The sequence below is a fragment of the Balaenoptera ricei genome, chromosome 6 (genome assembly GCF_028023285.1).
Source record: "Balaenoptera ricei isolate mBalRic1 chromosome 6, mBalRic1.hap2, whole genome shotgun sequence".
Lineage (NCBI taxonomy): Eukaryota > Metazoa > Chordata > Mammalia > Artiodactyla > Balaenopteridae > Balaenoptera > Balaenoptera ricei.
This window is the reverse complement of record NC_082644.1, coordinates 112,751,518-112,778,631: the sequence shown is the minus strand read 5'-3', so window position 1 is coordinate 112,778,631 and position 27,114 is coordinate 112,751,518. Positions and strand designations below refer to the sequence as shown.

Genomic DNA, 27,114 nt, shown 5'->3' with positions numbered 1-27,114 from the left:
CACCCATATGTTACCCTGCAGCCCCTTGACACTTCTAGGCTTGCTGACAATTTTCCTGCCTTGCAACCGCAATTGTCTGTTGAAGACCATGTTGGAGAAAAAAATATTTGCCAAAATAACTGTGCCACCCCCTAACTACCATCTCTGGTGTCTGGTCCTTGTCTGCTCTGCCTTTTCACCCTGCACTGGGACCAGATTTCCCTGTGTTGTCCCAGGGACTTCTATCTGTGTGTGAACGCAAATGAATTTTTTTTTCTTTAGCATAGGTTCATACCATGTGTACTATCCGGCAACTTGCTGTTTTTAAAATGGCTGATTAACATGATGGATTACATGGGAAGATAGCTTGGATTCAGTAATAAATAGCTTTAAAATATATGTACGTGTGTGTTTGTGTGTGTGTGGTTTTTTTTTTTTTCTTTTTGATGTGTGTTGTTTTTAATATCCCTTTTATACTGGAGTATATCCATATTATTGCTTTATCATCTTAAGTATAACTGTAAGTTAGTGATAGGGTAGAGTGTAGTCATTAGTGTTCTATGAAGTACTTAGCCATTTCCCTCTTTGGTTTTTTTGGTTTCATAACAGCTTTTAAATACTATGGTACCGAAATAAATATCTTTATGGACAAAGGGTTTTCCATTTGTAGGATCGTTTTCTGGGATGGATATACAGAATGGATCAAATAGATAAATAGGTTAAAAGGATCAACATTTCTTAATCATGTAGAGGAGTGCCTGGAACATTTTAGCCATTCAAATAATATTTACTGGATGAAATAATATTATAAAAACTGCTTTTTAAAATGGATGTACCAATTTTCATTCCCACCCACAATATGAGATTGTCTATTCTTCCACACCATCTTATACTTAAATTACTTTGATGATTTGATTGTAATCAGAAGATGTCTGTATCATAAAAAAAATGCTATCAGATGATATAACTAAGGTCTGTTTCTCTTTTTATTTTCACCTACTTGGTAAATAGACATATGTTTTCTTACAGGACTGAATTTGCTCTTAAAGAAATCATGTCCTCTGGAGGTGCTGAAGATGACATCCCACAGGGAGAGAGGAAAACAGTTACAGATTTTTGTTACCTTCTGGATAAATCTAAGCAACTGTTCAACGGGTTAAGGTTAGTGGACTCTTGATGCCTTAAACTTTTATCTAGTTCTGTATCTTTTTTTTCCATGGCTGATGTGTGGTAAGTTTCTGAAAAGTTATGGATAGAATGTTATATAAATGTCTGTACTAGAGATGATCATGCTTTTTTTCTTCATTCTCAGGTGAGAAAACAACAGAAGAGGATAACTTATATTGTTTTACTCAAGTTGAGAGAGCTGTTTTGTTAGATGGTCTTGTATACCTTACTCCACATCATACCTATTTTACATCTGATTTTACACATTGCAATAACTAAGGAGCCTGGGATGCATATGCAAGTGAACCTGGGGCTTCTCTTCTGTTACATTTTTTGTATACTTGTTTATTTGCTTATTTCTTTTATTCTTTCTTTTTCTTAGGATAAAGTATCTGTTAACTAAAATAAGAGTGTTCTAGACAGTCTAGTGTTCTAGACAGTTATTTTTACATTAGTTGTGTGTGCCTTGACTGGTAGCGGAAGCTATATGCAATTTTGTCAAAATGTGTCTTTGATTGTGTATTCTTGTGTGTGGTGAGTAAATAATTTTGTACCATTTTGTTTTATTTAAATGGTTTAGCCGTATTTCATTTCATGAGATTCTTAGGATATTGACTTACTTCAGACCTAAAGCTTCATTACCTTAGTTTCAGTCATAAATAAATTCATGCTATGGGTAAAATACTAAGGATAAATAGGTTTTTTTGGGAAACTTTATATAGGAGTGAATAATTGTAAAGATTGTGAGTTATTTTTATTTTAATTAATTAATTAATTATTGAAGTATAGTTGATTTACAGTGTTGTGTTTAGTGAGTTATTTTTCATTAGCAAGTTATTTCTGGGTAAAAATGCAGTCTTCTTTTCACATGTTTTATAATTTTATTCTACATCCCTAGGATTGGAATTGTACTGACAGGGTTTATTTTAAAGAATATATCTTTTTGGGCTTCCCTGGTGGCGCAGTGGTTAAGAATCCACCTGCCAGTGCAGGATACACGGGTTCGAGCCCTGGTCTGGGAAGATCCCACGTGCCGTGGAGCAACTAAGCCCGTGTGCCACAACTACTGAGCCTGCACTCTAGAGCCCATGAGCCACAACTGCTGAGCCCACACGCCACAACTACTGAAGCCCGCACACCTAGAGCTCGTGCTCCACAACAAGAGAAGCCACTGCAGGGCTTCCCTGGTGGTACAGTGGTTGAGAATCTGCCTGCTGATGCAGGGGACACGGGTTCGAGCCCTGGTCTGGGAGGATCCCACGTGCCGTGGAGCAACTAAGCCCGTGAGCCACAACTACTGAGCCTGTGCGTCTGGAGCCTGTGCTCCGCAACGGGAGAGGCCGCGACAGTGAGAGGCCCGCGCACCGCGATGAAGAGTGGCCCCCACTCACCGCAGCTGGAGAAAGCCCTCGCACAGAAACGAAGACCCAACACAGCCGAAAATAAAAATATAAATAAATAAATAAATTTATAAAAAAAAGAGAAGCCACTGCAATGAGAAGCCCATGCAATGAGAAGCCCATGCACTGCAACGAAGAGTAGCCCCTGCTCGCTACAACTAGAGAAAGCCTGCATGCAGCAATGAAGATCCAATGCAGCCAAAAATAATAAATTAATTAATTAAAAAAAATTCTTTTTAAAGAATGTATCTTTTAAAAAATATTTATTTATTTATTTATTTATTTATCTGGTTGCTCTGGGTCTTAGTTGCAGCAGGCGAGCTCCTTAGTTGTGGCTCGTGGGCTCCTTATTTGCTGCTCACTGGCTCCTTAGATGTGGCACGTGGGCTCCTTAGTTGTGACATGTGAACTCTTAGTTGCAGCATGCATGTGGGATCTAGTACCCTGACCAGGGATCGAACCCCCAGCCCCCTGTATTGGGAGCATGGAGCCTCAACCACTGCACCACCATGGAAGTCCCTAAAGAATATATCTTTAACCAACTATACGCCAAGACACTCTTTAAAAAAATTAAAAAAAAAGTCCAATCTATCAAAATAATAAGTCTCTAAAATGCAATGTTAGGAATAAGGCAAAGCCTCTGACTGGGAGGAGTTGGAACGCATTTACAAAGCCTGCTTCATGGAGTTACATACGGCTGAGAGAATAAGGAAGGACAAGAAAGTTGTGTGAATTAAGTTTACTGCCTATCATAAGTTTATTGCCCTTCTGCTTTATAAGTTTTTTAAATCTTGCCTGTAGATTTTTTGACTCTAATTAATAGTTGCTTAAGGTTTAATCATTTTGATACTCTGCTGCTTAGTTGTGGTGTTAGTAGAATGTTTGGAGTCTACTTATATGTAATTTACCTGGCTTTGTAAACAGTAAATAATGTTGAGCAACTAAAATGCTATGCCCATTTTCATTCCCACCTCCCCAAAGAAGAATGCCCTTAAGTGAGAAGGGTAACCTGCACTGGGTAATGCACCTTTCTGCTCACCTTGGAGATACTGAAGGAGCTTTTAACTCACATCGGTTATTAAATAACTGCATGAGAGTAAATATGTCTTCACAATAAAAAAATATATATAGATATATCTTTAAAAAAATTTACAATTATAAAGATAATACAGGGTCATCAAATGAGTCCTCCATGACCACTGAATCTAAAGCTACACTTTCAGTCACTTTCTTATCTCTATATTCATTTAATTTTTTTCATAAAACTCATCACTACCTGAAGTGATCTTATTTGCTTATGATGTCTTTCTACGTTAGAATGAAATATCCCTAGGAGTAGGACCCTATGTGTCACTGTTTCTCTGCTATCTAAGCCAGGGACTTGCACGTCACAGGTGCTTCACAAACAATTGTTAAATGAAGGATTCCAAAGACAGTGTTCTTAACTCCCACACTCTGCTGTTTCCTATTTTGTGCTACAGAAGAGATCTTTGAGATTAGTTTGGTTTCTTTTGCTTTATAGATTAAATGCATCTTTTTAAGGAATTCTTTTCTGTCACTATTCTAATTCAGAAAATGACCCCAGTACACCCTGGTTTGAAGTCTTTTTTTTCTTTTTTTACTAAATAAATAAACTTATTTATTTATTTATTTTATTTTTGACTGAGTTGGGTCTCAGGCAAAACCTTGTGAACAAGGTTTTGGATGAACATGTGTTTCCCGTTCTCTTGAATATATACCTAGGAGTGAAATTGCTGGCTCACATAGTACTTACTCTAAGTTTAACCTTTTGAGGAACTTCTAGACTGTTTTTCAAGGAGACTGTACCACCAGCAATGTATGAGGGTTCCAATTTCTCCACATCCTCACCAACACTTGTTATTGTCTGTCTTTTTGATGATAGCCATCCTAGTGTGTGTGAAGTTGTATCTCATTATGTTTTGGTTTTTTTAAAAAAATTATTTATTTATTTATATTTATTTTTGGCTGTGTTGGGTCTTCATTTCTGTGCGAGGGCTTTCTCTAGTTGTGGCAAGCGGGGGCCACTCTTCATCGCGGTGTGCGGGCCTCTCACTGTCGCAGCCTCTCTTGTTGTGGAGCATAGGCTCCAGAAATGCAGGCTCAGTAGTTGTGGCGCACGGGCCTAGTTGCTCCACAGCATGTGGGATCTTCCCAGACCAGGGCTCGAACCCGTGTCCCCTGCATTGGCAGGCAGATTCTCAACCACTGCGCCACCAGGGAAGCCCTCTCATTATGGTTTTGATTTGCATTTCCCTAATGACTAATGATGTTGAGCATCTTTTCATGTGCTTATTGGCCATTTTTATGTCTTTTTTTTGGAGAAAATATTTATTCCAATCCTTTGATCATTTTTCAGATAGGTTTATTTATCTTTTAATTTTTAAGTTGTAGTCATTTTCTATATATTCTGGATACAAGTCCCTTGTAAGATGTAATGATTTGCAGATATATATATATTTTCCCATTCTGTGAGTTGTCTCATCACTTTCTTGATGGTGTCCTTTGAAGCACAAATGCTTTTAATTTTAATAAAGTCCAACTCATCATTCTCTTTCATCACTTGTACTTTTGGTGTCATATCTAAGAAATCATTGCCTAACCTGAGATCACCGAGATTTACTCGGATGATGTTTCCTTCTAAGAGTCTTGTGGTTTTAGCTCTTACATTTAGGTCTGTGAACCATTTTGTGTTAACTTTTTTATAAGTTTTTAATTATTTTTATTTTTTTTAATTCTGATTTTTGGCTGCGTTGGGTCTTCATTGCTGCGCGCGGGCTTTATCTAGTTGCGGTGAGCGGGGGCTACTCTTCATTGCGGTGTGCAGGCTTCTCATTGTGGTGGCTTCTCTTGTTGAGGAGCACAGGCTCTAGGTGCGTGGGCTTCAGTAGTTGTGGCATGCAGGCTCAGTAGTTGTGGCTCACGGGCTCTAGAGCGCTGGCTCAGTAGTTGTGGTGCACGGGCTTAGTTGCTCCGCAGCATGTGGGATCTTCCCAGACCAGGGCTCGAACCCATGTCCCCTGCATTGGCAGGTGGATTCTTTACCACTGCACCACCAGGGAAGCCCCATTTTGTGTTAACTTTTGTGTATGGTATGAGATCTTAGGCATTTCTTTATCAGAAAACATATTTTTTTTCAATTGATTAATTCATTTTTTCTTTCTTCTTGCTTGTTCCTTGTTTCTCCTTTCTTGTTCATACCTGTAATGCTTAGATTGAATTTGCAATCTAAAGCCTCTATTAACTATCTACTCTCTTTTGATTTTCATCTCTATTCTTTTTCTCAGCATTTTTAGAAAATGTATTCAATTTGTCCACCATATGCCCAACACGTTTCACCTTGTCATTTCATATCAGTGGTTTTTGCTATACCGCTTTTTAAAAAACTAGATATTATGTATTTGATCCAAAGTTTACTAGCTGTTCTATCTGTATATTCAAATAAGACAGACACTAGAAATTTTGATGTGTTTGTGAATGGAAATTCTTTATTCAGCATGTCTGAGAAGCATATTGAATTTAGCAGTGGCATTTCTCTTCTTAAAAAGGGTTATTTTCTGGATCTAATTCTGAATCATAAATGAATCATAAAGTTCAAGTAGTTTTCTGCTGGAGACTCTCTGCTGGACTCACATCACTCTGTGACTGCTGAAACAGTAACAATGACAGAACACACTTCCACATAGCACTCCACGATGTATAAATCACTTTCAGGTACATCTCTATCCTTTGGCCACATAACAAAACTGCGTGTTACCTGAAAATGAAGGTGAACTTCACCTTCTTTTTCAGTGTTTTGGTTGTATAAATATATTTTACCAGCTCAAAACTGTTCTCATTTTGATTTTTTTTTTTTTTTGGCCACACCGTGCGGCTGGTGGGATCTTAGTTCCCCAACCAAGGCTTGAATCTGGGCCTATGGCACTGAAAGCGCCGAGTCCTAACCACTGGACTGCCAGAGAATTCCCTCATTTTGATTCTTTTAAGGTGCCATTTTAACTATAACAAAGGTTTTATTTATTTTTAAAATAACTGCAGAGTAAAATTGTGTCTGTGGAAATAGTAGGAAACCCTAATACATGGAAAAATTGTGTGAGATCTAATCTTTAGGACTGTTTATTCATTGTCAGAGAAGTTTATTATAATGCTTAGGATACCTATTTCAGTTTAGTTCTTGAGTACTTAAAACTATATTGGGTTCAGGAATTAATCCTTTTTGTACAACTCAAAATCAAAAAAACAAACAATCTGATTAGAAAATGGTCAGAAGATCTGACTGGTTATTTTTCCAAAGAAGATGTACAGATGGTCAACAGGTACATGAAAACGTGCCCAACATTGTTAATCATCAGGAAAATGCAAATCAAAGCACAATGAGATATCACCTCACACCTGTCAGAATGGCTGTTATCAAAAAGACAAAAAAATACCACGTGTTGGTGAGGATGTGAAGAAAAGGGAGCCCTTGTGCACTGTTGGGGGGAATGTACATTGGTGCAGCCACCATAGAAGACCGTATGGAGTTTCTTAAAAAGTTAAAACTACCACAGGATCAAGCAATTCTACTTCTGGGCATTTATGCGAAGAAAATGAAAACACTAACTTGAAAAGATATATACACCCCCATATTCATTGAAGCATTATTTACAGTAGCCAAGATATGGAAGTAATGTAAGTGTCCACTGACGGATGAATGGATAAAGAAATTGTGGAATATATATATACATATGAATATTCTTCAACCATTAAAAATGAAGGAAATCTTGGAATTTGCAACCTGGATAGACCTTGAGGGCATTATGCTGAAATGAAATAAGTCACGCAGAGAAAGACGAATACCATATAATCTCATTTTATGTAGAATCTAAAAACAACAACAACAAAAACCAAAGCAAAAGACAAAAGAAACAACCGAGCTCATGGGTACAGAGGACAGATTGATGATTGCCAGCGGCAGAAGAGGGGCGCGGGGATGCAATGGGTGAAGGGGGTTAAAAAGTGCAAACTTACAGCTATAGCATAAATATGTAATAGGGATATAATGTACAATGTGGTGACTATAGTTAATAATACTGTATTGTATATTTGGAAGTTGCTAAAAAGTTGATCTTAAAAGTTCTCATCACAAGAAAAAATAATTTGATATTTACGTATGGTGATGGATGTTATTATTGTGACTTATTGTGGTGGTCATTTCATGATATCATTCTGACCTAGAAAAGTGGGTAAGCAAATCCACCAGGGATTTATTTTCAGTGTTTTGTGTGAAGGGTCCCCTTCATTTTATTTTTTTATTTTTATTTTTTAAATATTTATTTATTTATTTATTTATTTGGTTGCACTGGGTCTTAGTTGCGGCAGGCAGGCTCCTTAGTTGAAGCTCAGTGCCTTCTTAGTTGCGGCACGTGGGCTCCTTAGTTGTGGCCTGTGAACTCTTAGTTGCGGCATTCATGTGGGATCTAGTTCCCTGACCAGGGATCGAATCCGGTCCCCCTGCATTGGGAGTGTGGAGTCTTAACCACTGCGCCACCAGGAAAGTCCCAGGTCCCCTTCATTTTAAACAGCCTTAATTATTTCTACAAAAACTAGATTTATGGTGAGTAAAGTGTATATCTTCTCTATATGCTTTTGGGGTTTTGTTTGAGCACATGTGGCTAGTGGCAATGCAAGTCTGTAGTTTACTGAGAGATTAGTACTTTGACTCTTTTCCTTTTTCTTTTCATTTTTTAAAACATTTATTTATTTTTGTCTGTGTTGGGTCTTCATTACTGCATGCATGCTTTCTCTAGTTGCAGCAAGCTACTCTTCGTTGCAGTGCACGGGCTTCTCATTGCGGTGGCTTCTCTTGTTGCAGAGCGTGGTCTCTAGGTGCACCGGCTCAGTAGTTGTGGCTCACGGGCTCAGTAGTTGTGGTGCACGGGCTTAGTTGTTCTGTTGCATGTGGGATCTTCCTGGACCAGGGCTCGAACCCGTGTCCCCTGCATTGGCAGGCGCATTCTTAACCACTGCACCACCAGGAAAGCCCCTTTCTTTTCATTTTTAAAGAAAATTCATTTCACACACACACACAGAATAATATAGAACTATTAAAAAGATGTTGGTGGAGATATAAATGAAAAGTTGCCCACAGTATGTGGTTAAATTAAAAAAAGCAAATTGTGAAAATAGTATGTTTTACATGATCTTGTTTTATCAGAAGTTCTCTGTTAAATTTATGTTCTATAAGCCATATTAACTCTTAGCGGGGACTCTTTGCTCTTAGTGCTCAGTTTGGTCTCTTTCTTCTGGGGGGCTGATTTTCTCACGGTGTCTGGTGCATGTGAGTGTGTGCATTTTCTGTGCTTGTTTATATAAATGAAAGCGTTTTGTTCATTGTTAGACCTCGATTGGAAAGCGATCAGAAGATCTGTAGGTCTTTGTTAGTTGCCCATGGTGGTGGGTTGGAGGGATGTGTGGCATTCTTCCCCACACTTTTCTCCAAAGAACCTCTTTGAGTTATGGAAATTAAACACATCTCTGCTTTCAAGCGTTGATGTAGTTTTTGCACATTTCTTTTGAAATAGAAAAGATTCCTTGGGAATAATTAAAAGAAGGGTTTTTTGGTTGTCCCCCTCCCAACCCCATTTTTGTGTTGGTCTGAATAGAAAACAGAATCACAGTGCTTATAGAGAAAGAGAAGTATATTGGGAGTGGCTCTGGACCAGTTTTGGAACTTTGGGGAAAGGGGTGAAGTGGGAGTCCAGATGGAATAACATCAGCTTTTTTTTTTTGTTTAAATAAATTTATTTATGGCTGCCTTGGGTCTTCGTTGCTGTGTGCGGCTTTCTCTAGTTGTGGCAAGCTGGGGCTACTCTTCGTTGTGGTGTGCGGACTTCTCATTGTGGTGGCTTCTCTTGTTGTGCAGCACAGGCTCTAGGCGCGTGGGCTTCAGTAGTTGTGGCGCACGGGCTTAGTTGCTCCACGTCATGTGAGATCTTCCCAGGACAGGGCTCGAACCTGTGTCCCCTCCATTGGCAGGCAGATTCTTAACCACTTCGCCACCAGGGAAGTCCCAGAATCAGCTTTTAACATGGGGCCTGTGATTCCCAGCCTTCCCTTCACTGTTGGTGCTTATCTTTTGGCAAGCTTTCCTTTGTGTTTTCTCTTTCTTTCTTGAGTTCACAAGCTGGTTATTAAACTTATTATTGCAGTGTTAATATGCTTGCAGAAAAGTACACGTATTATAAGTGTATTTTTTGCGAACTGAACATATCTATGGGCCTTGTACTTGGATAAAGAAAGAGAACATACAGCACGGCAGCAACCCTCTTGTATTCCCTCACGTGGGCTTTTTAACTGTTTATGAGCAGAGTGAAAAAGTATGTTTCAGTGCATGAAAGGCTAGAGTTTCTATATACGTAATGCCTTATTTGGGTACAATAAACTTTCTCTTTACTCTTGAAGGTGTATCTTTTCGCCTTATATGTAGTAAGTTGTCATCCAAGTTGTCAGAGCCTTTTCATTTTCCCAGCCATGAATATCTTTTTTAAAATATTTTTTTAAATGAGTGAGATTTTTGTAGTGGCCCAATATACAGCCAAATATGTAAATATTCCAACAGTAAGTAAAAAAGGTGCATTTTCTGATATCAGGCAGCAGGGCTTGATGTAGATCTATTAAACCAGCTTTATTTATTTATTGGAGTATTATTGCTTTACAATGTTGTGTTAGTTTCTGCTGTACAACGAAGTGAATCAGCTACATGTATACATATATCCCCTCTCTCTTGAACCTCCCTCCCACCCCCACCCCCCATCCCAGCCCTCTAGGTCATCACAGAGCACCGAGCTGAGCTCCCTGTGCTATACAGCAGCTTCCCACTAGCTGTCTATTTTACACATGGTAGTGTATATATGTCCATGCTACTTTCTCAGTTCATCCCACCCTCCCCTTCCCTGCCATGTCCACAAGTCCGTTCTCTACATCTGTGTCTCTTTTCCTGCCCTGCAGATAGGTTTATCAGTACCATTTTTCTAGATTCCATATATACGCGTTAATTTACGATGTTTGTGTTTCTCTTCCTGACTTCCTTCGCTCTGTATGACAGACTCTAGGTTCATGCACATCACTACAACTTGACTGAAAATACCTCCTTATAATATGTGCATAATAAATAATCTCTTCTATCCACTCACCGTGTAAGAAAACATAGTCCAGAGTGAGAAATAGATAAAATGAATGGCGTATTGCTTATAATAGCTCTTGCATATGTAGTTACAGTAGTAATGAAGTGAGAATGATGTTAGAAGTAGCTTTGAATAATGTCAGAAAACCATCAAAAGCCTAAGTGCTTGCAGGGTTCTAGTTACCATGGTGACTAAGACTGTCGAAGCACAATGGAATACTTGGTGAGATTATTTAAGGCAGCATCTTGAGACATGTATTTGAGATATGCACCTGTGCCTACCAGTGATATCCATGACTTTTGAAACAGCAGAGGCCTGCAAATCACTAATTATTTGACTCCAGAGGAGCAAATACTCAAAGCCAAAATAAATGTTGGAGGCAATAAATAAACAAACAGATATACAAAGGAGTGCAGCAAAGTGAAGTGTATTGATCTTAAATAAAAATAATGGCAGAAATTTTTATTAAATATGCTCCTTATATTTCAAAGTAAAGAAGAAATCATCTACAATGCTTTCTTCAACAGCCTATTTTTAGGATGCCCTGGTTCCTATATAGGAAAGGATAACTGAGAAGTTAACAGTTTTTTCCACTGTCCCCTTTCTCCCCCCACCCCCTCTTGCGCTCTCTCTTACTTCTCTTGTCCCTCTTTTTCTTCCCCTTTCTCTTCCTTCTTCAAAAAATTAATACTTTCCTAGAGGCAAAATTCTGCGAACAGGTAATAATAAAGTATATGTTATTTCAGAGCTAATACCCTAAACTATCTGTACAAGCTTGTGATGCCTGCTTTCATTTTATATGGTTTGCTACCCAAAATAGTTGCACTTGCAGTTGAGGTGGGCTACCACCAGGGTGCAGTAGGTGTCATAGTCACGTGATCTAGAGAAGCATTGACTGACAAAAATTTAACGTGAGCCACAAATGTGATTTAAAATTTTTCTAGTAGCCAGATTTTAAAAACGTAAAAAGAAAAAAGTGAAATTAATTTTAACAGTATATTTTATTTGATCCATTATATCTAAAATATTTTCTTTCAACATGTAACCAATATAGAAAAAGTATTGAGATCTTTTACATTCTTTTTTTTCATACTGAGTTTTTGAAGTACACTGAATATTTTACACTTTCACACATTTCAATTCTAATTAGACACATTTCAAGTACTCATTAGCCACATGTGGCTATTGGCTCAGGCAGAATTCCTCCACCTTTTAGCTTCTGTTCTCAAAATGGTCCACTGTGCTTTCCAGTGGATACATACTGGCTGTTTTGGGAGGTTCTCTTCTTCATAGTCCATCCTCTGTCCCCATTGTTTCTTCTCTCTCTTCCTGCACAGATACTGATAGCGTGCAGGTCTTTTGGCTGTTGGTGATTTGTTCCCACCCGTTTGTATTTTGGGATTTGAAGGCTACCTTATCACTTACTATTTTAGTTTGCTAGGGCTATCATAACAAAATACCACACTCTGGGTGGCTTAAACAACAGAAGTTTATTCTCTCACAGTTCTGGAGGCTGGAAGTCCAAGGTCAACATGTCGGCAGGGTTGGTTCCTGCTGAAGCCTCTCTCCTTGGCTTGCAAATGGCTATTTTCTTGCTCTGTCCTCACATGGTCGTCTCTTTGAGCACGTGAATCCCAGGTGTCTCTCTGTGTGCCCTAATCTTCTGCTTATTAGGACACAACTCAGGGTTTTTGACTTGTTGTCAAAACAAGTCACAATGTTGTTGTCAACAGCATTCCAAGAGTGAGCTCTCAGAGAAGGACTTTACTAATGTAGAATCAAAATCTAGGTTGTTTTTCCCTGTGGTAGAAAGGAGAGAGTATTAGATTACAGGCGCAAAGGGGTTATGAATTTCAGTCATAACTCAACAATTTACTGGCCATGAGTTCCCAGGCAAATCATTTAAGCTCTCTGATCCTCATTTTAGTGTGTGTGTGTGTGTGTGTGTGTGTGTCTGTGTGTGTGTGTTTACGTGTATTACACATACCTATGCTGGGGAAGCCATGCATTTTAGGACCGGACTAAGGAAACAGAAGCCAATGAAAGAGACTGTTAGAACAGAAAGAAGAGAGGGTTACAGGATGGTGAGGAAGTGATGAGCCATGTCAATGCCATAGGGAGAACTGATATGAGGACTGGAAAGTGGCTATTGGACTTGGATTTTAGGTGTTGGTAGGCATCAGTGATCTTAGCTAATTCAGTTTAGTAAGGTGGTCGATTTATAGAAACTTGGAAGAAACTTCGTAAGTGCCATCTCGACTTTACATTTGAAACACCTCTGAGAAGTAGGTTTAATCATTTGCACTAATAGTCTCCCAACTTTCGCTGATAAGAGTTGAGGATTTTAAAACAGTGAGATTAGCATCGTGCTTTCGATTTCCTCTGAAAACTTGGCAAAAGAATATGAGCAGCCAATTTATAACAGAGGTGCCTTTGCAAAATGTGAAATATAAGGTCATTTAGCTTATGGGATAATTCACACAGCCCCATTTAATTTAATTCCATGGACCATTAATTTCCCATCTCTACTGACAGTAATAATGACCAAATGGTATATTCAGAGTTTAAAACCAGAGTCAAGCTCTGAATAGTAGAGGAAATTATCTAAAACTCTTTATAAAGTACCTTAGTTAATTTTGGACTCTAATCATATTAGAGTATAATAGCTTCTACGAGATGTTTCACTAGAAAAAGGGTGATCATGGGGCTTACCCTTTAGGAAGTTTTTTTTTAAAAAAACTTAAACACTGTTTTGAAAAAGATATTGCTGTCTTTATAGCTGAGTCTTCAGACTGGATTGGTAGATGCTCTAAATTCTTTTAACGAAAATTGTATAGAATTTAGTCAACATTGTTCATAGCTATAAATCAGAAAATACTTGTATATTACAACTTACGTTTGGAGCCTTGTTCTAACCCTTTTAGGCCGACCACCTTTTATGTGCTTTTAGCCCTCATAGAAAAGTCCCTTCCCCTAAAGCCCTTTCCACTGAACACCTGAAATTATATAGTCATGAGATAAAATACTGAGTTCTAATTCTGTTTTCTCCCTTAACGAGATGTATTACTGAGGTTTATTAAATTTGTCAGTTTTCGAAATGCAAAGGAACTTATAGGCAAATGCTTACTTGAAAATTTGCAGAGAGGCTTTACATAGTATCTTTAAAGAAGCACTCAAGGGTTATCAGTGCTCATGAAGTTGATGTTGCTGCCTAATGCTTTTATATAAAATACTGTCTTCCTAGCAGTAGCCCCTTGGTAGGGGTCTTAAAGATTCTAACAGCAACTTCAATTTAAAAATAACTGATTAGAAAAGCAAGAAGAACTACAGTCCTGCAGCCTGTGGAACAAAAACCACATTCACAGAAAGATGGACAAGATGAAAAGGCAGAGGGCTATGTACCAGATGAAGGAACAAGATAAAACCCCAGAAAAACAACTAAATGAAGTGGAGGTAGGCAACCTTCCAGAAAAAGAATTAAGAATAATGATAGTGAAGATGATCCAGGACCTCAGAAAAACAATGGAGGCAAAGATCGAGAAGATGCAAGAAATGTTTAACAAAGACCTAGAAGAATTAAAGAACAAACAAACAGAGATGAACAATACAATAACTGAAATGAAAACTACACTAGAAGGAATCAATAGCAGAATAACTGAGGCGGAAGAACGGATAAGTGACCTGGAAGACAGAATGGTGGAATTCACTTCTGTGGAACAGAATAAAGAAACAAGAATGAAAAGAAATGAAGACAGCCTAAGAGACCTCTGAGACAACATTAAACGCAACAACATTGGAATTATAGGGGTCCCAGAAGGAGAAGAGAGAGAGAAAGGACCAGAGAAAATATTTGAAGAGATTATAGTCGAAGACTTCCCTAACATGGGAAAGGAAATAGCCACCCAAGTCCAGGAAGCGCAGAGAGTCCCATACAGAATAAACCCAAGGAGAAACATGCCGAGACACATAGTAATCTAACTGGCAAAAATTAAAGACAAAGAAAAATTATTGAAAGCAGCAGGGGAAAAATGACAAATAACATACAAGGGAACTCCCATAAGGTTAACAGCTGATTTCTCAGCAGAAACTGTACAAGCCAGAAGGGAGTGGCATGATATATTTAGAGTGATGAAAGGGAAGAAACTACAACCAAGATTACTCTACCCTGCAAGGATCTCATTCAGATTCGATGGAGAAATCAAAAGCTTTACAGACAAGCAAAAGCTAAAAGAGTTCAGCACCACCAAACCAGCTCTACAACAAATGCTAAAGGAACTTCTCTAAGTGGGAAACACAAGAGAAGAAAAGGACCTACAAAAAAAACCCCAAAACAATTAAGAAAATGGTCATAGGAACATACATATCGATAATTACCTGAAACATGAATGGATTAAATGCTCCAACCACAAGACACAGGCTTGCTGAATGGATACAAAAACAAGACCCATCTATATACTGTCTACAAGAGACCCACTTCAGACCTAGGGACACATACAGACTGAAAGTGAGGGGATGGAAAAAGATATTCCATGCAAATGGAAATCAAAGGAAAGCTTGAGTAGCAGTACTCATATCAGATAAAATAGACTTTAAAATAAAGAATGTTACAAGAGACAAGGAAGGACACTACCTAATGATCAAGGAATCAATCCAAGAAGAAGATATAACAATTATAAATATATATGCACCCAACATAGGAGCACCTCAGTACATAAGGCAACTGCTAACAGCTGTAAAAGAGGAAATCGACAGTAACACAGTAATAGTGGGGGACTTTAACACCTCACTTACACCAAGGACAGATCATCCAAAATGAAAATAAATAAGGAAACACAAGCTTTAAATGACACAATAGACCAGATAGATTTAATTGATATTTATAGGACATTCCATCCTAAAACAGCAGATTACACTTTCTTCTAAAGTGCACACAGAACATTCTCCAGGATAGATCACATCTTGGGTCACAAATCAAGCCTCAGTAAATTTAAGAAAATTGAAATCATATCAAGCATCTTTTCTGACCACAACGCTATGAGATTAGAAATGAATTACAGGGAAAAAAACGTAAAAAACACAAACACAAGGAGGCTAAACAATACGTTACTAAATAACCAAGAGACCACTGAAGAAATCAAAGAGGAAATCAAAAAATACCTAGACACAAATGACAATGAAAACACGACGATCCAAAACCTATGGGATGCAGCAAAAGCAGTTCTAAGAGGGAAGTTTATAGCTACATAAGCCTGCCTCAAGAAACAAGAAAAATCTCAAATAAACAATCTAACCTTACACCTAAAGGAACTAGAGAAAGAAGAACAAACAAAACCTAAAGTTAGCAGAAGGAAAGAAATAAAGATCAGAGCAGAAATAAATGACATAGAACCAAAGAAAACAATAGCAAAGATCAATAAAACTAAAAGCTGGTTCTTTGAGAAGATAAACAAAATTGATAAACCGTTAGCCAGGCTCATCAAGAAAAAGAGGGAGAGGACTCAAATCAATAAAATTAGAAATGAAAAAGGAGAAGTTACAACAGACACTGCAGAAATACAAAACATCCTAAGAGACTACTACCAGCAACTCTATGCCAATAAAATGGACAACCTGGAAGAAATAGACAAATTCTTAGAAAGGTATAACCTTCCAAGACTGAACCAGGAAGAAACAGAAAATATGAACAGACCAATCACAAGTAATTAAATTGAAACTGTGATTAAAAATCTTCCAGCAAACAAAAGTCCAGGACCAGATGGCTTCACAGGTGAATTCTGTCAGACATTTAGGGAAGAGCTAACACCCATCCTTCTCAAACTCTTCCAAAAAACTGCAGAGGAAGGAACACTCCCAAACTCATTCTATGAGGCCACCATCACCCTGATACCAAAACCAGACAAAGATACTACAGAACAAGAAAATTACAGACCAATATCACTGATGAATATAGATGCAAAAATCCTCAACAAAATACTAGCAAACAGAATCCAACAACACATTAAAAGGATCATACGCCACGATCAAGTGGGATTTATCCCAGGGATGCAAGGATTCTTCAATATACGCAAATCAATCCATGTGATGCACCATATTAACAAATTGAAGACTAAAAACCATATGATCTGGGCTTCCCTGCTGGCGCAGTGGTTGAGAATCTGCCTGCCAATGCAGGGGACACGGGTTCGAGCCCTGGTCTGGGAAGATCCCACATGCCACGGAGCAACTAGGCCCGTGAGCCACAATTACTGAGCCTGCGCGTCTGGAGCCTGTGCTCTGCAACAAGAGAGGCCGCGAAAGTGAGAGGCCTGCGCACTGCGATGAAGAGTGGCCCCCACTTGCCACAACTAGAGAAAGCCCTCACACAGAAACGAAGACCGAACACAACGAAAAATAAAAATAAATAAATAAGCCTACACCTTAAAAAAAAAAAAATCTAGGAGGGTTATTGAGCCTAAATATGAAAAAAAAAACCCATATGATCATCTCAATAGATGCAGAAAACGCTTTTGACAAAATTCAACCCCCATTTATGATAAAAACTCTCCAGAAAGTGGGCATAGAGGGAACCTACCTCAACATAATAAAGGCCATATGCGACAAACCCACAGCAAACATCATTCTCAATGGTGAAAAACTGAAAGCATTTCCTCTAAGATCAGGAGCACGACAAGGATGTCCACTCTCACCGCTATTATTCAACATAGTTTTGGAAGTCCTAGCCACGGCAGTCAGAGAAGAAAAAGACATAAAAGAATACAAATTGGAAAAGAAGAAGTAAAACTGTCACTGTTTGCAGATGACATGATACTATATATAGAGAATCCTAAAGATGCCACCAGAAAACTACTAGAGCTAATCAATGAATTTGGTAAAGTTGCAGGATACAAAATTAATGCACAGAAATCTCTTGCATTCCTATACACTAATGATGAAAAATCTGAAAGAGAAATTAAGGAAACACTCCCACTTACCATTGCAACAAAAAGAATAAAATACCTAGGAATAAACCTACCTAGGGAGACAAAAGACCTGTATGCAGAAAACTATAAGACACTGATGACAGAAATTAAAGATGATACCAACAGATGGAGAGATATACCATGCTCTTGGATTGGAAGAATCAATATTGTGAAAATGATTATACTGCCCAAAGCAATCTACAGATTCAGTGCAATCCTTATTAAATTACCAATGGCATTTTTTGCGGAACTAGAACAAAAAAATCTTAAAATTTGTATGGAGGCACAAAAGACCCCGAATAGCCAAAGCAGTCTTGAGGGAAAAAAACGGAGCTGGAGGAATCAGACTCCCTGACTTCAGACTATACTACAAAGCTACAGTAATCAAGACAATATGGTACTGGCACAAAAACAGAAACATAGATCAATGGAACAAGATAGAAAGCCCGAAGATAAACCCACGTACCTATGGTCAACTAATCTATGACAAAGGAGGCAAGGATATACAATGGAGAAAAGACAGTCTTTTCAATAAGTGATGCTGGGAAAACTGGACAGCTACATGTAAAAGAATGAAATTAGAACACTCCCTAACACCATACACAAAAATAAACTCAAAATGGATTAGAGACCTAATTTTAAGAGCGGACACTATAAAACTCTTAGAGGAAAACATAGGAAGAACACTCTTTGACATAAATCACAGCAAGATCTTTTTTGATCCACCTCCTAGAATAATGGAAATAAAAACAAAAATAAAGAAATGGGACCTAATGAAACTTCAAAGCTTTTGCACAGCAAAGGGAACCATAAACAAGATGAAAAGACAGCCGTCAGAATGGGAGAAAATATTTGCAAATGAATCAACGGACAAAGGATTAATCTCCAAAATATATAAAGAGCTCATGCAACTCAATATTAAAGAAACAACCCAATCCAAAAATGGGCAGAAGACATAAATAGACATTTCTCCAAAGAAGACATACAGATGGCCAAGAAGCACATGAAAAGCTGCTCAACATCACTAATTATTAGAGAAATGCAAATCATAACTACAATGAGGTATCACCTCACACCACTTAGAATGGGCATCATCAGAAAATCTACAAACAACAAATGCTGGAGTGGGTGTGGAGAAAAGGGAACCCTCTTGCACTGTTGGTGGGAGTGTAAATTGATACCGCCACTGTGGAGACCAGTATGGAGGTTCCTTAAAAAGCTAAAAATAGAATTACCATATGACCCAGCAATCCCAGTACTGGGCATATACCTAGAGAAAACCATAATTCAAAAAGACACATGCACCCCAATGTTCATTGCAGCAGTATTTACAATAGCCAGGTCATGGAAACAACCTAAATGCCCATCGACAGACAAATGGATAAAGAAGTTGTGGTACATATATACAATGGAATATTACTCAGCCATAAAAAGGAATGAAATTGGGTCATTTTTTGAGACGTGGATGGATCTAGAGACTGTCATACAGAGTGAAGTTAAGTCAGAAAGAGAAAAACAAATATCGTATATTAACGCATATATGTGGAACCTAGAAAAATGGTACAGATGAACCGGTTTGCAGGGCAGAAATAGAGACACAGATGTAGAGAACAAACGTATTTACACCGAGGGGGGAAGGCGGCGGGGGTGGTGGTGGTGGTGTGCTGAATTGGGCGATTGGGATTGACATGTATACACTGTTGTGTATGAAATTGATGACTAATAACCTGCTGTATAAAAAAATAAATAAAATTCAAAAATTAAAAAAAAAACAAAACTAATACTAAACTTTTTTGGGGTTATTTGTATGGAAATATGTTAATATAAATGTTTCAGACATTGCATGAAATTCCTAAAAATCTTATATGTTCTGGTATAATGTTATAAGTCATATTTCTAGTTATTATTTTAAAATGTATATCTCAGAAATAACTAAAAAAAATTAAAAAATAAAAATAAAAATAACTGATTAGCTCTTCCTAATGCAACCTCTCACTAGGGATCCATGGAGACATAAAAAGGATAAAAACTTGCAATAAATTTGGAAACTAGTGTCTCTAGTTAACCTATTCGGTAATCTGAAATGAGTTTCTACTTATCGTAAGGATAATGGAAATAGATTTAAAACTGGAATTACTAGTTCATTCTTGTAATGTAGTGTCTGAAAATTTTGGGTAGGAAAACCTTTTGCTTTTTTACTCATTGTCTTAACATCTGGTACAGAAATGCAAATCTTTTACTCATTAATTCCACTTACAGAAATTTGCCTTTTACTCATATCACATAACTATTCAAGTTTATTAGTATGAAGATGTTTATTGCAGCATTTTTATGACAGGGAAAAACTGGAAGCAATATGATTGTCCATCAGGAGGGGATTGGTTAAGTAAATTGGTTCATTATATACTACACTGTACACAGTAAATACTGATGTAATTCTATATGCATTAAAGAAACCTGATATATTATTAAACTAAAACAGCATGTTACAGAATATTATATATAGTTTGATCACATTTATGTAAAATAATAGATAAACTGACATATGTTTAAATATATAGAGAAAATGCATTTTCAATGGGGGTTATTTCTGGGAACTAGAAAGGAAAAGCAGTAAGGTGTTTTCTATTTCTTGCTTTATACACTGTATAGTATTTTTGTTTTCTAAGAGACATGTTTTCAAAACTGAGAAAGAGGGACTTCCGTGGTGGCGCAGTGGTTAAGAATCCGCCTGCCACTGCAGGCAACATGGGTTCGAGCCCTGGTCTGGGAAGATCCCACATGCCGCCGAGCAACTAAGCTCGTACACCACAACTACTGAGCCCGTGCACCTAGGGCACGTGCTCCGCAACAAAGAGAAGCCACCGCAGTGAGAAACCTGTGCACCGCAATGAAGAGTAGCCCCCGCTCACCGCAACTAGAGAAAGCCCATGCACAGCAACAAAGTCCCAATGCAGCCATAAATAAATAAATAAGTAAATAAATAAATAAATTTATTTATTTGTTTATTTTAAAAGAAATTGAAAAATAAAGAAAAACATAAGGTCTCTGTGACAGATTGTTTGTAAAAGTCATTCCCTTCCCCATATCCATGCCCATGAGTCATCCCCCTCTCACACTGACGCTGGGCTTGGCCATGAGATTTGTTTTACCTGATGGGACGGTGCAAACATGATGGAAAGACTTGAAAAGAAAAATGCATATCTGAGCTGCCCTCCCTTTTGCTGCTGTTGGGATCCTTGCAACCACCTCATGTAAATGGACCCAAGCTAGCCTGTTAGATGAGAAACATGTGACCCAGCACCTTAGCCGCCAGCCAGGCTAAACATTCAGGGGAGACCATCCGCTACTAGCTGTCCACAGTTGCATGAGTGAGATAAGAAGTGTTCCATGCTGTAATCAATGAATATTTATTATTCCTTTATAACACAAATGGCTTTTGAGAGTACAACGCTCTCAAGATTTCATTGACTCTGTTTGATTCAGGTTAGCTTCCATGTACCAATAGCCATGGCCACAATATTTCGAGACACTCCCCTCTCTCACTTCTAGACTCTTTTACAGGTAACCTTGAGCTTATCAAGCTTCTACAAGACAGCCAAATCCTTAGATTCTTTCCCCAGATGTATTTTGTCCCCCTGAAAGAATGTACTTGGCACCGCTTTCATAAATTTCTTCACAGGCTTTAATGAAGAGGTTTTGCCCTGGGGATGAGACTGTCTAGGTGCTGTTCATAGCTAGCATGTCTCAGCTGGGTCTTTTACATTTATGCATTAGAAATTGTTGTATTTGTCAATCTTGAAAGTTCTGGAATTTGTGGATTTCCTCTTTTCCTTTTCAGCCCTGCTCGCAGCTAGTTTTTTTGAGTTCATCTCTTTCTCATATTTTGTTACGTGTGCCTAGTAGCATACTGTTTCCTGGCTTATTTGTATAAATCCACAAGTTCATTAGTCACATTATCTACTTTCCAAGTTATTGCAGGCAAATGCAGTTTTGCCACTGTATTATATGACAGCTTTCAGTAACAGTTACTTGACACTCAGTCTCAATGCCAGTGTCACATAATGTATTTCTTAGGACAATAACCTAGTCCTGGTACCGGTTTCTGTACTAGCTTTTGCTGTAATAACTCTACTGGCTGCTGTAATAACTCCAAAATTTTAGTACCTTACTATAGTAGAGATTTATTTCCGGCTCCCATTTTAGCTACAAGTTGTCTGCAGTTCTGAGGCTCCATTAAATGTGCCTTCTGTGTTCCAGGCTGAGGAGCAGCCCTATCTTGGTCTTAGGTCAGAGGGAAAAGTAAAAATGCTGAACCATGTAATACCTCTTAAATCTTCTTCTCAGACATGTGGTAAATAACTTATATTTCATCGGCCAAAGCAAGTTAAATGGCCAGGCCCAAGGACAAGGATATATAGTTTCACTTATAGGGAGGGGGTAGAATAGTTGAGAACAATACCACCTGCACATCCACTTCTAGATTTATTCCCTAAAGCAATGTTTTTCCAAGTGCTGAGTTCTTAGCTGAAGACAAACATGTGGAAGTTATCAGTATATAAGTGAGTATGAATAAGAGCACCCAGAAAGAAGGGAGATTGTGCTAGAAACCTCATGGGAGAGGCATCTACAGAGGAGCCTACAAAGGAGCTGTCAGAGGTAGGAGAGAAGAACAGGAAAGAATGTGTACTGGACCCCCGTAATAGAACTATTTCTGCTCTAAAAAATGTACCTTTTTTTTTTTTTTAAGGAAAGCCTGAATGCAAGTGCTTTAAATCCGTCCAGTTTGTATCATCATAAGACTCAATTTCCAAGTAGCATACGAGTTTTAAAATTAATGTATGTTTACTTGTCATTACAGAGATTTGCCACAATATGGGCAGAAGCAGTGGCAGTCTTATTTTGGAAGAACTTTTGATGTTTACACCAAACTCTGGAAGTTCCAGCAGCAGCACCGGTAAAGGATTTTTACAGTTAAAGGAGAGTGAGGGTCCATTTTTTATTAGTAACAGTTTTGACTAATATATACCGCCGCAGTGCTTTTTATCTCTTCGTGTATCTTAATATATTTCATCTTTGTGACCCAAATGAAAACAAACTGATTTTTCCCTGTTTATTTAAGGTTGTCAAATGTAAATACTATTTGATTTTTAAAGACAATATTATCTGAAATGGTGCAGATTAACTCTAACATGGATAGGCAGAGTCATGGTTTCATCCTAAAAATAGATGTTGTTTTTTGGGCAGAGCTATTTGGCAGGGGGGTGTTGCTTCTAATTTTCATGCATGTAGCTCAAAGAAGTTTGTTTTTATATTTCAACTTACTTTAAATAGACATAAATGCTTTTTGAATTTAATTGAATGATTATGTTGAACTCTCATGAAAAATTCATGAATTTCAATTTATGTATTCAAAATTTCATGATGAATTGGGTGGTACTTTATCCTATTAAATTAACAGATTTGGTTATTTTTTGAAATTTATAGTCTCTTATTTCTATTTTCTTATTTCCTATGTACAACAGACAAGTCTTGGATAATCGGTATGGCTTGAAGCGGTGGCAAATAGGGGAAATTGCTTCTAAGATTGGGCAGCTCTACTACCATTATTAGTAAGTGAATTGCAAATGGAAAACATAAAGCATTGTTCTGATTTAAACACAGCATGCAGAAGTATGCATCGATACATACCTGGTAGGAGGGAAAACTGAGGAGTTACAAATGAAATCCTAAAAGTTCAGATCATATTGATCAAGACAGCATTTTTAAATGACCTTCCATAATCAAAGTGACATTATTTGCTTCAGAGGCTCACCTTCCACACAGTTCGTTTGGTCAGACTCATTTGTAAACTTAAAGGAGTATGATCTTGGTTTTAGATCAAAGATAAATACTAAATGAATTACATGGTTCTTAATGGCTTCACCTGAATCTTGATACTGTACAAGGACATATCATAACTGGTATGTTTGAAGGAGTGGTTTTCAGGAGGATACCTTAAAGCTCATCCTCATATATGTCTAAAAGGTTACATGAAGTCAATAAAGATACTTTAGACTCTATCCTTAGAGCAATATCATCTATATAGTCCCACCCATGAGTCAAGGAAAGAAGAGAGCTCCTTTTAGGATCTAAATCGCTCATTATCATTAAGTGATACCAGGTGTTTCATAAAAAGGCTTGGACCATTTGTAGTTCAATAGGCCAGAAAATTCCTTCCTTTCCCTGTCTTTTGGCATGCCACCCAGATTCCCATCATTAAAATCACCTTCCCTGGTAGAATATTTTCTTAAGAAATCCCTTGTAACACTACAAATGTTATTGTATGTCAACTAGACTCTGATTAAAAAAACAAACTAGAAATGTTAAACAGAAAATCCAACTCACCAGCATCCTATGAAGATTAATATGGATTAGTCCATTTCTGAGTCCTCTGAGAAAAAACTAAAGAAATGAGCCAAAGGGCAAATTACTATATGAATTTGGGGAAGGTCATGAAAGACCTGGTCCCAGGTGGAAAGATTTAACTGAGTGGAAGGCTGTTTGGAGAGGCCCTTCGAAGAATGAGGATAATGCGTACTCTGGGTTGCCATCAAAAAAGGCTTGGGAGCAGCGGGGAGGTGTTTTTTTTTTATTATCGTTACTATTCTTTTTATATATTTTAAGGGTGATATGATTATTGCTTTGCTGATTCAAATTTAGGATAGTCATTCCCATCCCCTGGAGTAGAGGAAGAGAGGAATAATGGAACAAGTATTTATCATGGTGAAGAGTTTGAGATCCTGTCAAATGTAAAGAGTTTCTTTTTCTTCTCACAGCCTGCGCACATCTGAGACCAGCTATCTGAATGAGGCTTTCTCCTTCTATTCTGCAATCAGACAGAGATCATATTATTCTCAAGTCAATAAAGAGGACAGGTATGCACCTACCATTTTCAGAAAGAAGAAGATAAAGCACTCAGCATTTTTAGTCTGTGGAAATTATGCAGAAAATCACACATTTTTTTATAACTTTAATTCATTTAATGGGCTGTATTGAGTACCTGCTATATACTAGACCTTCTTAAGCATATGGAGATGTGTTACCTAAAAACAATAAATATTACAGATGTTGTAACAGATGTCACAGTACCAGGGTAGAGTCAGAGCACAAAGGAAGGGTGGATTATTTCTTTATGAGAGATTGGGGTCACACAGAGTTTCATAGAAAAGAAACAACTCCAAAATGAGGCTTAGCTGATACCTTTGTTCTGTTTAGCCTGTGTCATCTTAGTTCGTATACATTCAAAACCCTGTTGACAACTGTCATACAGGACTAAAGAAAAGGCTGTAATGCTGTTTGAATTTTCTTTTATAAATCCAATACCATTTTGCAGTTGTGTAGCTCCACTGTTAGGGAAAAAAAAGAAATCATGTAGAAGTTATTCAACCCCAATAGTAATCTGTTGAGCACTTATTATGTATCTGGCAGCGTGGTCAATGCTAGGGTGAGAGAAGGAAAATGAAAAGAAGCCGGACAAGTGTACTCTTTCCCTTTTAATATTTATTTATTTTTATTTCTTTATTTTCTTTATTTTTTTGGCTGTGTCAGATCTTAGTTTCAGCACGCGGGATCTTCATTGAGGCAAGCGGGATCTTTCATTGTGGTGCGCGGGCTCTTCTTGTGGCACGCGGGCTTCTCTCTAGTTGTGGCATGCGGGTTCCAGGGCGTGTGGGCTCTGTAATTGTGGTGTGTGGGCTCCAGAGCACATGGGCTCTGTAGTTCACAGTATGCGGGCTCTCTTGTTGAGACGCATGAGCTCAGTAGTTGTGGCACGGGCTCAGTTGCCGCACGGCATGTGGGATCTTAGTTCCCCAGACCAGGGATCGAACCCGTGTCCCCTGCATTGGAAGGTGGATTCTTTACCACTGGACTACAGGGAAATCCCTCTCTTTTCCTTTTAGATGATTACCTTTTCATGGGTGTCCCAGACATATTTGGAGTACAGGTAGATTCCAGATGAGAAAGTAATTATTGAAGAAATCAGGGATCTGCTGGAGAATCTTTATTGCTAGCATTCCAGGAATTGTTGGAATATCTGAAAGTTCTTTCTACTCTCAGCAACAGAACTCACAGTTGTTATATAAGTGGAAAGATTATATTCTCTTAGGAATAGAAGAAAACATAGTTTTTACCTATTTTTCTGGAGAACACTTTGTGGTTGGCTACCATAAGCTTTCCAGCTAAATAGCAACATTTTGGGGAAAGTCCCACTCTTGTAAATCCCCTTCATTCCCTTGCAAATCTTGTTCAAACTTGTCTAGAGGAGTTTGCTTGAAACAAGTAAGGTGTGTGGATGCCGAAGTCTACATTTTTCCCCCAAGTCTTTTTGGCCTTACTTCCTCCTTCTATCAGGAGGTTCCATCAATTACTATCCTTTCAGATTTTCTTATGGTTTGCTTCAGATACTTTCACCATAGATGTCTTTCCTCCAACTCCCCCTTTTTTTGCGTTCATGTTGTACAATTTGTCTGAATTCTTGGTGAGATAAATTATATCCCTAAAAAAATGCAAAAGGACTATGTAACACTTTATGAGTATGAAAAATACATGTAAGCAAAGAACTATTTTAAGCAATAGTAAAATACCTTATATAATTCACTTTTCTGCATTTTCTAATTTGCCAAAAGGGAAATTGGCCTTAGGTCCCTTGGCTTAAAACCCAACAGTCTGACTTACTAAAATCATTTGCTACCCTAATAGCAAACACCACATATGAATTGTTTTCCTGTGCTGCCTCCTAGAGCAGGGTAGACGAACAGAGGTGGGATTATTTGGAACCAGGATGACAAAATCTCTTGCCTTAGGCCACTAACTTAGCATCAAAGGACAGTCCAGTCTGTGAAATCTTGACCTTGTTCCCTGTACCTTAGGAAGGATTTTGTTCAGTTGGTAAGTTGTTTGTTTCTCAGTTCATCAAGGGCAAGGGGGCCAGTCAAGGTAGCAGTTGGCAGCAGCTGCTAAAATTAACAGCTGGTAGATTAAAACTGAGTAAGAAAGTATTCCACGATTTCACAGTAGCTTTAAAAAGCAAAAATCTCTCCTCCAAAGGCCAGGTTCTCTCTGCATTGTCTCAGTACCTAAGGATTGTGTCAAAGCCAGGAGGAATGGTATGTTCCAACAATTACCAAGGTGACTGCCCATCACCAAAAATACACAACTCTCAGCATGTCTCAATTCCGTGGCCCATCCTGTTTAGCAGAGGAGACAATAGCACATAATCACTTGTCCTAGAAGCTGCAAACCCCGATGGTTGTAAATGACTAAGGCTGAATCTGGTCAGAGTTAGATACTGAGAAGGTGAAGTTTCCAAGCACACAGAGGCTGGGGGGAGATATTTCAGTCAGCCACCCGGAAAAACAGTTTCTCAGGCAGATGTGTCAAGAG

General features: G+C 38.1%; 1 protein-coding gene across 3 annotated transcripts in view; it reads left to right on the top strand.

Moving 5' to 3' along the window:
* Positions 1–27,114, top strand: part of SCAI (suppressor of cancer cell invasion) — a 130,801-nt gene that overhangs the window by 66,521 nt on the left and 37,166 nt on the right. For all 3 annotated transcript variants that reach the window (XM_059926571.1, XM_059926572.1, XM_059926573.1), the window contains 4 exons: positions 1,009–1,140; positions 22,550–22,645; positions 23,214–23,300; positions 24,507–24,605. In XM_059926571.1, coding sequence (XP_059782554.1) covers positions 1,009–1,140; positions 22,550–22,645; positions 23,214–23,300; positions 24,507–24,605 — 414 coding nt within the window. The remainder of the gene's footprint in view (positions 1–1,008; positions 1,141–22,549; positions 22,646–23,213; positions 23,301–24,506; positions 24,606–27,114) is intronic.